The sequence below is a fragment of the Artemia franciscana genome, chromosome 5 (assembly GCF_032884065.1).
Source record: "Artemia franciscana chromosome 5, ASM3288406v1, whole genome shotgun sequence".
NCBI classification, from domain to species: Eukaryota; Metazoa; Arthropoda; class Branchiopoda; order Anostraca; family Artemiidae; genus Artemia; species Artemia franciscana.
This window is the reverse complement of record NC_088867.1, coordinates 39,505,637-39,520,082: the sequence shown is the minus strand read 5'-3', so window position 1 is coordinate 39,520,082 and position 14,446 is coordinate 39,505,637. Positions and strand designations below refer to the sequence as shown.

The following is a 14,446-nucleotide window of genomic DNA, read 5'->3' as shown; positions in this document are numbered from 1 at the left end:
GTTACTTAAAAAGGCCACTAGAACTTTTAATTTTATTTACAAACGTTTTATTAATAATAAATATGCATAACTTAAAATTTAACTTACGTAACGAACTTCTACATTCGTATATTTTTATTACGTAATTGAAGGGTTTCGCCCCCTCATCAATACCTCGCTCTTTACTCTAAATTTTGAATTGTGTTCCAATTCTTTAAGAATGACCGCTGAATCACAAAGGCCGTTTAATTGGAATTAAATTTTTTTAAAACAACTTTTTTTTAACGGAAAGTACGGAGCGACATTAAAACTTAAAACGAACAGAAATTACTTCGCATGTGAAAGGAGCTGCTTCCTTATCAACGCCCCGCTCTTTACGCTAAAGTTTGACTTTTTCTTTTAACTCTACTTTTAAAAACAGTAAAAACTTTAGCGTAAAGAACGGGGCGTTGATAAGGAAGCAGTCCCTTTCATATACGAAGTAATTTCTGTTCGTTTTAAGTTTTAATGTCGCTCCTTACTTTCCGTTAAAAAAACTTTTTTTTTTATTTAATTTCTGAACGTTTTTGAATCAATGCATGTATTGATTTTGGCTCTCCGCAGATGAATAATTAAAACGAAATTTGTATGTTTTTTTGGCTAAATGGCTTTCTCATAGTTTTTATCGAATGTTTTTGAGCAAAGAAGGAGCGGGGTAGGAGGCCTAGTTGCCCTCCGACTTTTTGGTTACTAAGAAAGGCAACTAGAACTTTTAATTTTTTACGAATGTTTTTTTAGTAAAAGATATACGTAACTTATATATTAGCTTACGTAACGAGCTTCTGTATTCTCATATCTTTATTACGTATATGAGGGGGTTCACTTCTTCGTCAGTACCTCATTCTTTACATTAAAGCTAAAATTTTGTCCCAATTTCTTAAGAAGGACCCCTGAATCACAAAAGCCGTAGAATAAATGGTTGAAATTACTAAAAATACTTTGGCGTAAAGAGCGAGGTATTAGGAAGAGGTGAGCCTATCATATGCGTAATAATTTTTATTTGTTTTTGAGTTTTAATTCTGCTCCTTACTTTCAGTTAAAAAAACTATCAGAAATTAAATTTAAAAAATTAAGTTTTTCAATTCAAAGTAAGGGGCAACATTGAAGCTTAAAATGCACAAAAGTAATTGTGTACATGGTTGCCCCCTCCTTAATACCTTGCCCTTTGTGCTAAAATATTTTTTGAATTTTAATTAAATAAAAAAAAACAAGTTTTTCCAACTGAAAGTAAGAAGCGACATTAAAACGTAAAACGATCAGAAATTATTCTGTATATAAAAGGGGCTGCCCCTCCTCAACGTCCCGCTCTTTACGTTAAAAGTTTTTTTATTGTTTTAAAAGTAGCGATCGTAAAAGGAGAGCAAAGTAGCGATCGTAAGCGATAAAAGGAGCGATCGTATGATTTTACTAATTGTTAATAATAGTTTTCATAAAGACTGACACAAAGCTCGATATCTAAACGTTTAGATGTAGATGGCACAACCGTTTTAATAATATCTTAATGTGTATCATTACCAATATTTTCCTTTGTAAAGGACATCAATGGAAACACAGACCTCCACTTTGCTGTGAAAGACTTCAGTGGACGTATACCTGAAATTCTTAGTCATCGAAATAGTAGTTTTTTTGTAGTAGCCAGAAATTTGAACTATAAGACCGCAAGAGATATGGCCAAAGAAATTGGAAACGAAAAATCCGTAATAGAAATAGACTCCTATGTCATTGGACTTGTTAAGAAAGGTCAGTATACTTAGTCTTTTTTTATCCATCTATTAATAAACTCTTCTGACTAACCGTAAGAAAAACAGTAGGCTGTACGGAAAATTTGTCTCATTCTCACTCTCTATGGTTATAATAAGAGAAAGGATGAGATAGCTAGGACAAGAAGGATGACAGATTGTCAAAGATTGTCATTGTCGGCCTACCGTCTACGGCCAAATGGAAAGTAGGTCGTCCCTGAATGGATTGGGAGAATGCCGTAAGGAAAATTTTAAGGCAAATACGACCTTCTTGGGATGGTGTAACAGAGGATGGCTATGATAGATCGGGATGGAGGAGGTGCGTGTGAAGCTATCTTGGCATCTCGTGGCTTGGTGCTGAAGCAATTTTAATTATCAGTTGTAGTAGGAAACAAAAAACTGCAAGTGAATTGAGGTATTTTTACAGGAGCTTATTTCTGGAGAGAAGGGTAATTAGGATGTGGAACAAGTTGTTAAAATGCCAAAATGGGAATATCGAATGAATAATATAAGACATTATTGCTATAAAATAAAATATAAGAGGTATAACAAAGCAATATTATATAATATAAAGTAATACAATAACGAATTAATAACAAGATAATAAAAAAACAATATAAGAAATTGATAATATTAGTTAAAATCGTACAAATCTTTGGAGCGTGTGGTCTTAAAAGGAAAAAAAACTAATTACAATGGTATTTGGTAGCCTTAGCACAAGATATCTTTAAAAACTAGGGTCAAAAACAACAAAGGTCACACTTTATTATCATCAGAGAAACTCGTTTATTAAATTTATATATTCGCTTTCAGTTTAATTGTATAAAATTGTTAAACGTACAAAAATATGGATTTAATTATCGAATAATAAAAAGAAACTATGAAAGAAATCGTAAAACGTAAGTTTCTTGGATCGGCCCTGTCACAGGACCGAGGCCCGATCCTTTCAGTGGGATCAACAGCAGGCGCGATGTCATTTTGGTTAAATATTAATTGCCTTGGGGCTATAACACATGATATCATATCAATTTATGCAGTATTATCCATGATATACCACCTGCATTATAACATAGCAATCCATGTGGACTGGATCATCATTTAGTTTCCCTTTTTTGAGATTTGTGCTTGGAGCTTTTAAACCTCAAAATACTCAAACAATTTGTTATTTTATTGTGCTTAGCATTCTAACACTGTTACAAGTAAGTGTCTAAGTAGAACTAAAGAATATTTTAAATTTCGTGCTTTGTGCTACTTTTTTTTCATTTGTGCTACTTTCTGCTTGTTGGCTGGTGCTCTTAAACACTTCCTAGCAAAAACCTCTGTTATAAATCTAGAACTTTTGAAAATACAAGAGACTTACTCACACCTGTACCTACTCGTGCGGGGCTAGTCTAAGCAGTCTCTGTGCTCTTGTTTTGATTTTTTAACAGAAAAACCAGCTATGAGCAATTGTCACAAACTGATTTTCACCTTTCCTGCTAAATCGAGAATCTTTCTATTTTAGGGACCCTTGCCTTTGGGGCTGCGAGCATCGTTTTTCCTTTAGAAGTATACTTTTTAGATTTTTACCATTCTCAAGAAAATGGCTATTTTAAAATTAAATTCAATGTTATATGAGATCTTAAGGAATTGAAAGGCGTGGAGAAGCTTCTTCGACGACCTACAATCGATTTTTTACTCAAAAAGTTAATTAATCAATGAACTCGCGATATAATGAGTCTTCTCTCAGCTTTCTTACACCTGTTTATATGGTAAGGCCAGGGATAAATATAGTGCTACATAGTAGACAACTCTTTCTTTATATCACTTACGCAATATCTTTTAAAATATACTTGTGGATTTGGGCCTTTCCTCGATGGTCATCTTAAAATTAGACAACAAACTGGAATTCTGAAGATGTCTAATATACAAAGATGATAATCAAAAAGTTCCATCTTCTGAATATTACTGAGAAGCTGACTGATCTACACAAAGAGCTCTCAGAAACGGCGTATCGGCATTTGTCGCCTCACCACGGTCTGATCCGTTTGTATGATTAATGTCTTTTGTTGACTCGTTTATTTTTGTATCACATTTTTGTTTTTCTTTATTTGTTTTCCGTTTTTCTTCAAGTCTTTACTCCACTATTTATCTTTTTGATGTAAGTGGGTTACAAATAAATATTTATATATTTATTATATACTTGTTTACTGTAATCGTGCTTATTCTTTATTGCTCGCTCTTGGCCCTCTCCTTAGGTTAATTTTTTTTTTAAATAATTGAAAATATGAGTAATAATCAAACATTTGCTCATACTTTGCCCACTTATTTTACCTTCTTTCCCTTGCAGGAGAAATTGATAGTTTAACCAAACTGTTTATGGAAGGCTATGATCATGTTTCTGATATTGTAGATCCAGAGAGTGGAAGAAATATAATGACAGTAGCAGAAGAGGAGGGAAATCGCAAATCGGTGCTATTTCTAAGGGGACTTGTAAATTATGAGGTAATTCTTTTTTATTGTATTTAAAAGAATGAAGGTATAATTTGTCTATAGATTTATTTGATTTCCCTTAATATTCACAATATGGAAATAAGTCCTCCCTTCTTTTAAGAACGGGAAAATTTTACCCTTATATTCATTTTGTCACTTTAGACCCCTACCCCAAAATATATTTAAAAGAGTGCTCTTTTCAGGAATGATTGACATTTTCATTTTTTTCTCGCTTTAATTAAACTTGAGCAGAAATAATGGTGACTGGGGTGGAAAGGGCTCAAACTTCGTAGGGTCATGATCCAACAGCTAGTGATAAAATTTTGAAAATAAAGAAGGTTTTTTTTCGATCAAGACCGAAATTAAAGCACAAAATTTGATTATAATATAAATCTGTATAATTTTACAAAAAATGGTTGAACCTCCCCCGAAAAATGTCAAATTCGATGAAAATCATCCAGTAAATTCAAAATTTCTTTAAATCTCAAGGCAATAAGATAGATATATAATTGAAAGAAGGAGAAAGTGTCAGTTATTTTATTTTCCTAAACTTACTGGTATTTTATTGTATTTTCTGTAATATTATTACTACGAAAGTCTCTATTAGAAATTAAATTGAAAAAAAAACTAGTTTTTTTCTCAAATGACAGTAAAGAGCAACATTAACGAGTTAAACGAACAGAAATTATTCTGTATATGAAAAGGCCACCCCTTCCTCAGCCCTCCACTGGCCATCTTACGGATTGCCACTGAGATTACAGTCAAATGTAAGAAAATTACGCACTCCGTAAAGTAAGAAAATTACGCATTAAACAGAGTTGAAATTTGCTCAACTTTACGTCAAAAGAAACGTAGAAACGCAATTCAGGTTAAATTGTGTTGCGAGAGCAACACTTTGATTTTGTCCTGTTCATTTTTTCTTTTTTTTTCTATGCCGCCGGATCTCGGCTTATTCCTGGAAACTGGTAAGGGTCTAACCTGTGCGGTTTTTACGGAAAGTGTGGACCTCGTTTCCTAGAACGTTTTTGAATTAATGCATGTTTTGATTTCAGCTCTCCGCACATAAATAATAAAAACGAAATTATTATATGCTATAAATTTATAAGTATAATTATATATATATATATATATATATATATATATATATATATATATTATATATATATATATATATATATATATATATATATATATATATATATATATATATATATATATATATATATATATATATATGTATATTTCGCGCTGAAGAAGAGAGGCGATTGTCCTTTCGAAATATTGGCTTTGTATGTGTGTGTGTGTGTCTTTCTTTTTCTTTTCTTTTTTTGCAGTATTTTCGCTTGGCCTTAAAAACTCCAATTTTGATTCTTTATGCTATGACAGGTCAAAGTGATTTAAGAAATTTTTTATGGTTCTTTACTACGAGCTGTTCGATCCAAGACTCTTGGAGGCTACTCCCTCATTCAACCCCCGTTTTTCACATTGAAGTTTAATATTCGCATAACATTTCTTTGTGAACGGTAATCATCCCTGAAAAAGTGTACCCCTCAGAAAATATATTAGGAGGGGGAGGCTTAGTTATCAAAAATTAACTATAGGGTCATCATTCTCTCGTTTTCAAGGCTAGTTCTGTACCCCCCCCCCCTTCCCAGAGGTGAATATCCTAGTGGCACTCTAAATTCTCCCCCAACTTTTGTGCCACTACGTATGCAAGTATGATCTTGTATGTTACACACAAAAAAAAATATATTCTACAGTAAGAGGAGTGCTGCCATCCTGCAGTACTTATATTACCGTTACCGACATAATCTAAAGATATTCCCGAGACTAAGGGATATTAGAGAATAATTTCTACTTCAATCAAACATCCACCTATCTTTATCCAATGGACCCCCGGAAGTTACTAGATTTGGGTATAAAAAGACGCTCGCTTTTTTGAGTTCCTAGTATACTCTCCTGCCTATAAGGATCCATCCGCCCTTTTGTACAATTACTTATGCACCCTTATACACCATAGTACATAAGCTTTTCAGTCCTTAAAACAATCAAATGAAAAAAGTAAGTTTTCTCAATTGAAAGTAAGGAGCGACATTAAAGCTCAAAACAAACAGAAATTATTCCGTATGTGAAAGGAGCTGTCCTCTCCTCAACGTCCTGGCCTTTAAGCTAATGTTTGAAACTTTGTCACAGTTTTACTTTTTAAAACAATAAAAAACTTTAACGTAAAGAGCGGGACGTTGAGGAGAGGACAGCCCCTTTCATATACGGAATAATTTCTGTTCGTTTTAAGTTTTAATTTCACTCCTTACTTTCAGTTGAGAAAGCTTGTTTTTTTTATTTAGTTTCTGAACGTTTTTGAATTAATGTATGTTTTTATTTTGGCTCACCGCACATGAATAATTAAAACGAAATTTGCATTTTTTTTTTTTTTTTTTTTTTTTTTTTGTGCCAAATGGCTTTCTCATAGTTTTGATCGGACGATTTTAATAAAGAAAAAAAATGAGGTGGGGGAGGAGGCCTAGTTGCCCTTCATTTTTGGTTACTTGAAAATGCAACTAGAACTTTTTATTTTTTTACGAACGTCTTTATTAGTAATAAATATACGTAACTTACGAATTAACTTACGTAACGAACTTCTATGTTTGTATATTTTTATTATGTATATGAGGGGGTTCGTCCCCTCGTCAATACCTCGCTCTTTACTCTAAAGCTTGAATTTTGTCCCAATTCTTTAAGAATAACCCCTGAATCACAATGGCCGTAGAGTAAATAGTTGAAATTACTAAAAACATTTTAGCGTACGGTATTTTGGAGCAGACGAACCCCCTTATATACGTAATATTTTATGTTCGTTTTAAGTTTTAATGCTGCTCATTACTTCCAGCTGAAAAAAATTTCGATTTTTTCATTGTTTTTTTTTTAAATAGTGCTAGAAAATCCTGCGGCCCCGTCATGGAAATTCTCTTGCCCGATGATAAGTCCCTCCATAGAAAGATCCTCCCACGTAACCCCTTCCCCCTGATCCACTCCACCCCAACACAAAAAAGTCCCCCTGAAAATGTCTGTAAACTTCATAATAATTACCACGAATTGTTTGATCAACTTAGGTAAATGAATGTTTACTGTAAAAACGAATAAATGTAAAATGTATAAAGGAATCATTAATTTTAAATCTAGCACCGTCTCTTTAAGGACGGAATGTACAACCGTGGGGCATTGCTGCCTCTGACACTGAGAAGCTCCATGCAGGATTGTCTGTAATTTAAAACCAATTGGCTGTTTTAAAATTTTTACTCTGTGACTGTTCGGCACCCTTTGGGGCAAAATCGTTGCTTGGGCCACACAAAATGGCAGAACATGCCACTTCACTGTGGTGCAATGTTTTTCGCTGCCTAAAAAAATTACAACTTTCAGTTTCAGTTTGAATGAGACTGTCACATTTTCTACAATTATTCGATCGACAAGATCCCCCTTGGGAAAAAAATTAGACGTGCATCTGCTATGTTAAACTTCGAAAAAAAAAATGCAAAATTCCGTATCTTTGTTGTTAGGAGCCTGAAATCTCCGCCGTGGCTCTTAACCTCTGTCATGGGATTTATATAGGGTTCATCTACATAATTCATCATCGCTCACCCTTTCTGTAGTGTTACGCCGCTTTTTCAAAAATAGAGTAAATTGTATAGGCCCGTAACTTTAGGATGTGTTTTAGAGAGATACCCGTTTCAAATCAGTAGTGTCTGCTAATTTCTGCCATTTTGTCCTATAAAACAAAAATTTTGGTCCAAAAAAACAAAAAAAAATAAAATGTTGTCGAGAAGTAATTCTGAGATTTTCGATCAACTTCGAAGCATCGAAAAGCCTCCAAGCTTCAGAGACTATACTGGTGTACCACAGCCTATATATCTGTGCAGTAATGAGCATTCCTACATCCTACCTTCTCCACTATTATGGGACACAGCATGTCTCGCACATTTCTTTTTGGCTCCTCCTTCATGCATGCGCATAAACGAATTTACATACCTTTGTCGTGCATTGATTCACCATTCGTCACATTTTGACAATCACATTTTGATCTGTGGTACTAATTGGAATTGTGAAAATAAATGAACGAAAGTATTTTGTTAATTTTGACATCACTTTTCGTCTGTCAAAACTATTAGTATGTTGATTCGTAAGGACAAATTCATCTTCAAAGGAAAACTAAACCTTTTAAGCTCTTTGTATGAGTATGTTTGTTATGTTTGGGCTGTATGTTTGTTAGCTTTTTTGAATTTATAACATCAAACGAAAAGCCAATCGTCCTCAAAAAGGGTGAGAGGACAGCGTAAGGAAAGATTGTGGGGAAATACAAACTTCTTGGGAGAGTGTAAAGAGGGAGGCTTTGAATAGATTGGGATGGAGGAAGAGCGCGCTTAGACGTGTTAACCTCAGGCGGCCTGGTGCTGTAATGAGTTGTTAATAGTAGTAGTAGTTGTAGTAGTAGCTGTTGTTTCGAATCAGTGATCTTAGAATCAGGCTTGGGGTCTCCTTCGGGCAGAAATCAAAAGTTCTAGTCCTGTTTTGATAACTGAGAGTGATCCATGGGTAACAAAATACCTTTTTCCTCATAGAATCCATCATGGCCACATATGTTGTCACATCGAACCTACAAGATAGCCAGTTTGAGCAAACTGGGATTTTGTATTTTTTGCCAGAAGAAAAACCAAGAATGTGTGTTTCTTTTTCCAAGGGTGTTTCGTTTCCTGTACCGAATCATTGAAATTAGAATATTGGGAGAGGGCTCATTGGAACGAAAATTAAAAGCTCTAGTATCCTTTTTAAGTGACAAAAAATTATGCATTTAGGGGTAACTTGATCCCCCACAGTCCCTGAGAAAGGGGCTGCAAGTTTCGAAATGTGTCCACTGCTTATGAATAGTATTTCTTGTTGGGAAATAAACGGACATTTTTTCGGGAGTGGGGGGCATTGCTCCTAGGGGATCTTCCACAAGAAAGATTTTACGTGGGGATGTTGGAAGATAAGTTTCCGGGGCAAAACTTCCAGTGGAAGTTTCACGCTTCCGGAATTTTTATGTGAAATTCTTTTTATTGGTCTTACTTTCTCTTTGCCGAATCAATTTTACATGCTCAGATGTTCCCTGGGATTTCCTGGGGGAAATTTATAACGGTGGTATAATAGGATTTTTCCATGAGGAAAAAGGTTTCTTCAAAGAAGAAATCCTCTATAGAGGAATTATCCACAGGAGCAACTTTCCACGGGGGACGGATTTTCTGAAAAAAACTTTTTTTACGGAAGGGGGATTTCCGACATGATTTGGAAAACGATTGGAGTTTCTTATTTGTTTTTCAAATGAAAGTGTGCTAAGAAAAATTTTTTCGGTGGAATCATCCAACAGAAGTTTCCCGGAGGAATTTTTAGCGAGGTCAGCGTTGTCCATTGAGAGGATGCAATTTTCCGTGGGAGCAGGGAATTTTACCAGGAAGTGAGCTGGATTTCCCAGCCTTATTTAAAAAACATGATCAGAAGTTAATTTTAAGAAAAAGTGTTTTCAACTGAAAGTAAGGAGCAACATTAAAACTCAAAACGAACAGAAATTATCCTCTGTATGAGGGATTTTTTCCTCCTCAATACCTCACTCCTTACGCTGAAGTTTAACTTTTTGTCCCAATTCCTTAAGAATGGCATTTGAAACACAAGGGCCGCTTAATTAAAATAAGAGGCTTTTTTAAAAATACTAGAAGTTTTTTAGTACTTTCAAAAGAGCCATTAATTCTAATTAAACGACCGCTGTGATTCAGGGGTCATTTATAAAGAATTGTTACAAAATTAAAACTTTAGCGTAAAGAGCGAAGTACCGAGGAGGGGGTGAACCCCCTCATACGCGTAAAAATTTCTGTTCGTTTTAAGTTTTGATATTGCTCCTTACTTTCAGTGTACAAAACTTGTTTTTTACTTAATTTAATGAAAAAACCAGACTTTTCAACTGAAAGTTAAGAGCACCATTAAAACCTAAAACGAACAGAAATGTTTCCGTATATAAGGGGGGAGGGCCTTCATCGATCCACACCCTTAATGCTAAAGTCTTTAAATTTCTTTTACTTCTCGTCCAAATTTGACGGGCCAGGCCTTTTTTTTGAGCAGTTTTTCTTAAAGAATGGCGACAAATAGTCAAACTCTAGCGTAAAAAAAGGATTAAGGAATGGGAAGCGCCCCTCTTAAACGAAATAATTCAATGTTCTTGATTAGTTTTAACGTTGCTCTTTGCTTTTGTTGAAAAACTTGAATTTTTATATAATTTTTAGCCGTTTTTAAAATCATGACAGGAAGTTTCTTCCCCCTCCCTCGCCGTGTAACCTTTCTCCTGGAAAGTTCCCCTCAAAATTTTCCCCCATGTAAAATTCTCCCTGTGAAAAATATTCAACAGAAATGAAACCTCCCTCTCAAGTTTTCCACATATTTCCTCATAACAAGTACCATGTAAGAACAATAGGCAAATTGTCGCCTGGAAGTGGAAGTGAATCAACAAAATTTCGAGACAAACGTAGATTTAACAACCTTGTTAAACAGAAATGGTTGGAATAAAAAACGCGAAAAAATAATATGTTGAAAAGCATGGCAATTATGAGGGGATGGTGAGAATTTTCAAGTAAAATATCAGTTTTGACACACTAAATTTCCAAAATCCTGTTACGTCAATTTGGTTTTAACAGTTGGTCAACTTGTAATTTTTTTCTTTTTTTTTAGTGGCTTCTTCGTAGAATTGTTTGTTTTTAATGGTGTTATGTGGCCACCGTAAGTGGGGAATTCCTGTAGCAGGAGGGCGTCCTCTCTGCGGGAGAGTATTTTTTTCATTGTAGTTCTCATAGGTAATAGTACAATAATGTGAAGACCAATCTTCGGCTGCTATTTTTATGTAATTTAAAGTTTATGTGGTATTTCGATTTTTTAAATGATTAAATATTTTTTTATTTTGAATTATTGCTGCCACTGAGAGGAGAGGAGGTGGGATTAAAACTACGAAAAAAAGTTGGTCAACTTGTTAGATACGTCAAAACTGGTTCAAGCGTGTTAAACACCAAACACGCAACTTACGGTAAAACTGACCGGTAAAGTGCGAGTACAATTTGAGTAAAACTGTTAAAGACATTCAGATATAGTATAGTCACAAATGGATACAAAACAATGTTAAGAAATGGGTACAGCTAAATGCCATAATTATGTCTTTCATTTTTTTTTCCTGTCTTCATCTGTGACAGCTTCCTCCTTGGGACAGCTCTCAACTTTAGCGTTCGTGGAACTGGGTGGTTTACTTGAAACATCTATGGTAGTTTTAAGTCCTCGAGGCAAGCCCTGGCAAGTTCTTTTTGAAGAATTCTCGGTGGTAATTTACATCGACAACTGGCATGAATCACATGAGAGGTTCTATATCTTGCATCTGGTCTTCTAGCAAGTTCTTGACCCAAATGACAGGCTTTAGTGCCTCGAGATTCTCAACTACCCTTATCTCTGAGACGCATTTCCCTTCACTCCCTGTAAGGTTATCTCTGGTGCAATTCAGAAAACTTTACAATGATCATCTGCAAAACACTCTTTGTCATCATACTCTTTTACAGAAATTCTGGCACAATCTGAAACATTTGAGATTTGAGAAGGGCACTGCTAAATATGTTTTATTAGTTTTCGAGCATACCTAGAAATTCAGAAAATGTGATGGCTGCAACTGAATGACCGCGTATGGATGTTGACGTTTTACTTTGACCTTTTTTTACTAGTTTTAAAGGCGAGTATACTATCTGGTTCTTAAGTGGCCTCTCAATAACACTATGCATTGTATCTACTTCTTGAATAAGAGAGTGTCCTGGCCCACAATATTTCATAATAATACTCTTAACCTGTCGATTTTTGAACAGGATGTTCTGCATGTTGTAGTTCAAGTTTCCATTTTGTGGAACGCTGCGTCTGACCATGTCATTAACTTCCTAACATCAAGGAATGTTTTAAAAAATTTAACAGTGGACAAAGAACAGTCCTCTGTTAAAAGCGCATATCTGATACGTCAATTACGCTTCCAACAGAATGAAAATAATGCCAAAACAGCAAAATGGCAAGTTATGTCAAAACGGTTTCGACTCGTAATATTGTGTTGGAGTCCAATACAATAAAACGAAGTCCAGATTCAGAGAGAACTCACAATTTCAGAAAGAACACACTAGATGGCATTGATGACTCAATTTCGCTTAAAAGTGCGTAATACACCAATTCCACTTCCAGGTGACCATTAGGTAACTTACATCTCTTTCCTAAGAGACTATGGGAGTCATATCATCCCTAGAGGCATAGTTATTGAACCTTCTGACTATGTTGAACCAAACGACAATAGAATTTTGATCGAATGTCTTTGGAGAATAAAGGGACATAGAAGGGGGGTAAGTTGCCCTCCATTTTTGGCCACTTAAAAAGGGTAATAGAACTTCTAATTTCCGATTATATGAGCCCTCTTCCAATTAGCCATTTAATTTCTGTTCTTTTCAGTTTTCACTTATTCATTTGTTCGTTATAAACTTAGACCTGTTATATAACTTAATTTCTGCTCGTTTCAGGTTTCAACATCACTCTTTACTTCTCTTTGTAAACTGCGCTTGGAAAAATTCTAATAATTGAATAAAAAAATTGTCAAATGTAAATAAAGATCACGGTTAAATCAAAAATGAGTAAAAATTGTCCTGAATAATTATTGTTATCCTAAAATCCCATTCATAAAGTTAAAAAAAAAAGTATGGTCATGATCTCAACAAAAATATCAGAAGTGTTTTTTTTTCAGTGAATCGCCTCCTTGAACATTACAAGTAGGGACAGAGGGGAGAAATAAGGCCTTCTCCACATTGTTATTCGTTAAAAATTCGGAATATCATCTCTTTACTTGTATTTGAAAAAATGGTATTATTTATTTTCATAAATTTAATTATATGCTGAACCAACATAGTTTTTTTTATTGCTACCCAATCATTCAATATAACGATTTTTATTCTGGCTCTTATAGGAAAATAGAAATATAATTCATACCTCCATTAGACTTGGCCAGCTCGACAGATTGAAAGTACTCCTAAACAACAAAAGAAAAGGAAAACTCTTCGCCGTGGCTAAAGATAAGAAAGGGCGATGCAGTCTTCACGTGGCAGTTCTAGCAATGCATCTCCATAAACTGGAAATGATTAACTACCTGTGTCGAGAATTCCCTTACACAGTAGCTGTTCAAGACAATGTAAGTTGTGTGCTTGTCTCTTGGTTTCACAAAACTTCTCATACCAAACAAAATCCCGCACTGACGCATTTAACATTCTACCAATTCTTGCATTTTGCACGAGAACATCGAACATTAAGCAAGGTATTTCTGTTCTTCTTAGGGTTACGAAATATGTTCCAGTGTACTTTTCGGAGATTACAAAAAAAATTGTGACAAAAAGGGCGTAACAGCACCTTTAATTTTCCATTTAGAACGAAAGAAATTTGTTTTCTAGGGAAAAAAATAGGAAAATGTGTGGAAGAACAAAGCTGATCATGAAGGATGAAAAAACTTTGTAGGATCAATTATGTGTTTTTACTGAAAAAAAAGTCAGATACGTATTTTAAAATCAGTTATAATGTCTAATTCCATTTGAGCCGTCTATTGTCTAACATTCAGAAAAGAACAAAGTCTAAATGGGCGTTTGGCCAGGGAATTAAATTGAGCTGGAAAATGTTTCGTGTGTTTACCAGCATAATTGCTACAAAGTAGCCCTTTTTTCGGTAGGCACAACAGGACAAGACAAAAAAGAAATACAGACGAGAAGGGATGTGCACAGTACTGTAGGATACTTGTCATTGTTTATGGCTTGCATGCCTTCCAGCAATGGAAAACTGTCTGCTACCTATGTTTTATCGCCGGAAACAACAGAACAATTGTAGAATTCTTTTTAGTGTTGAAACTAGCGAAATCTGCTTACCTAGTACATTAAAAAACTCAAAATAGTTATAATTTAATTTTGGCAGTGATTATATAATTAAGTAGTAGTAGTAGTAAACAGGTTTAATAGCAAAAACTTGACAGCTATCGCTGATTTGTGTTTCTTTACAACATATACAAAATCAAACTACACTTGTAAATATAAATCAAACTATAAATATTAAATCTTATTATACAATTTGACGAAAACCGGGACGAAAGAATTACCATA

At 34.6% G+C, this 14,446-nt stretch overlaps 1 protein-coding gene across 1 annotated transcript in view; it reads left to right on the top strand.

Moving 5' to 3' along the window:
• The window catches only part of LOC136027391 (uncharacterized), a 35,284-nt gene that overhangs the window by 8,519 nt on the left and 12,319 nt on the right, over window positions 1-14,446 (top strand). The window contains exons 3-5 of the mRNA XM_065704586.1: window positions 1,554-1,758; window positions 4,087-4,241; window positions 13,273-13,494. Of these exons, the coding sequence (XP_065560658.1) occupies window positions 1,554-1,758; window positions 4,087-4,241; window positions 13,273-13,494 (582 nt within the window). The remainder of the gene's footprint in view (window positions 1-1,553; window positions 1,759-4,086; window positions 4,242-13,272; window positions 13,495-14,446) is intronic.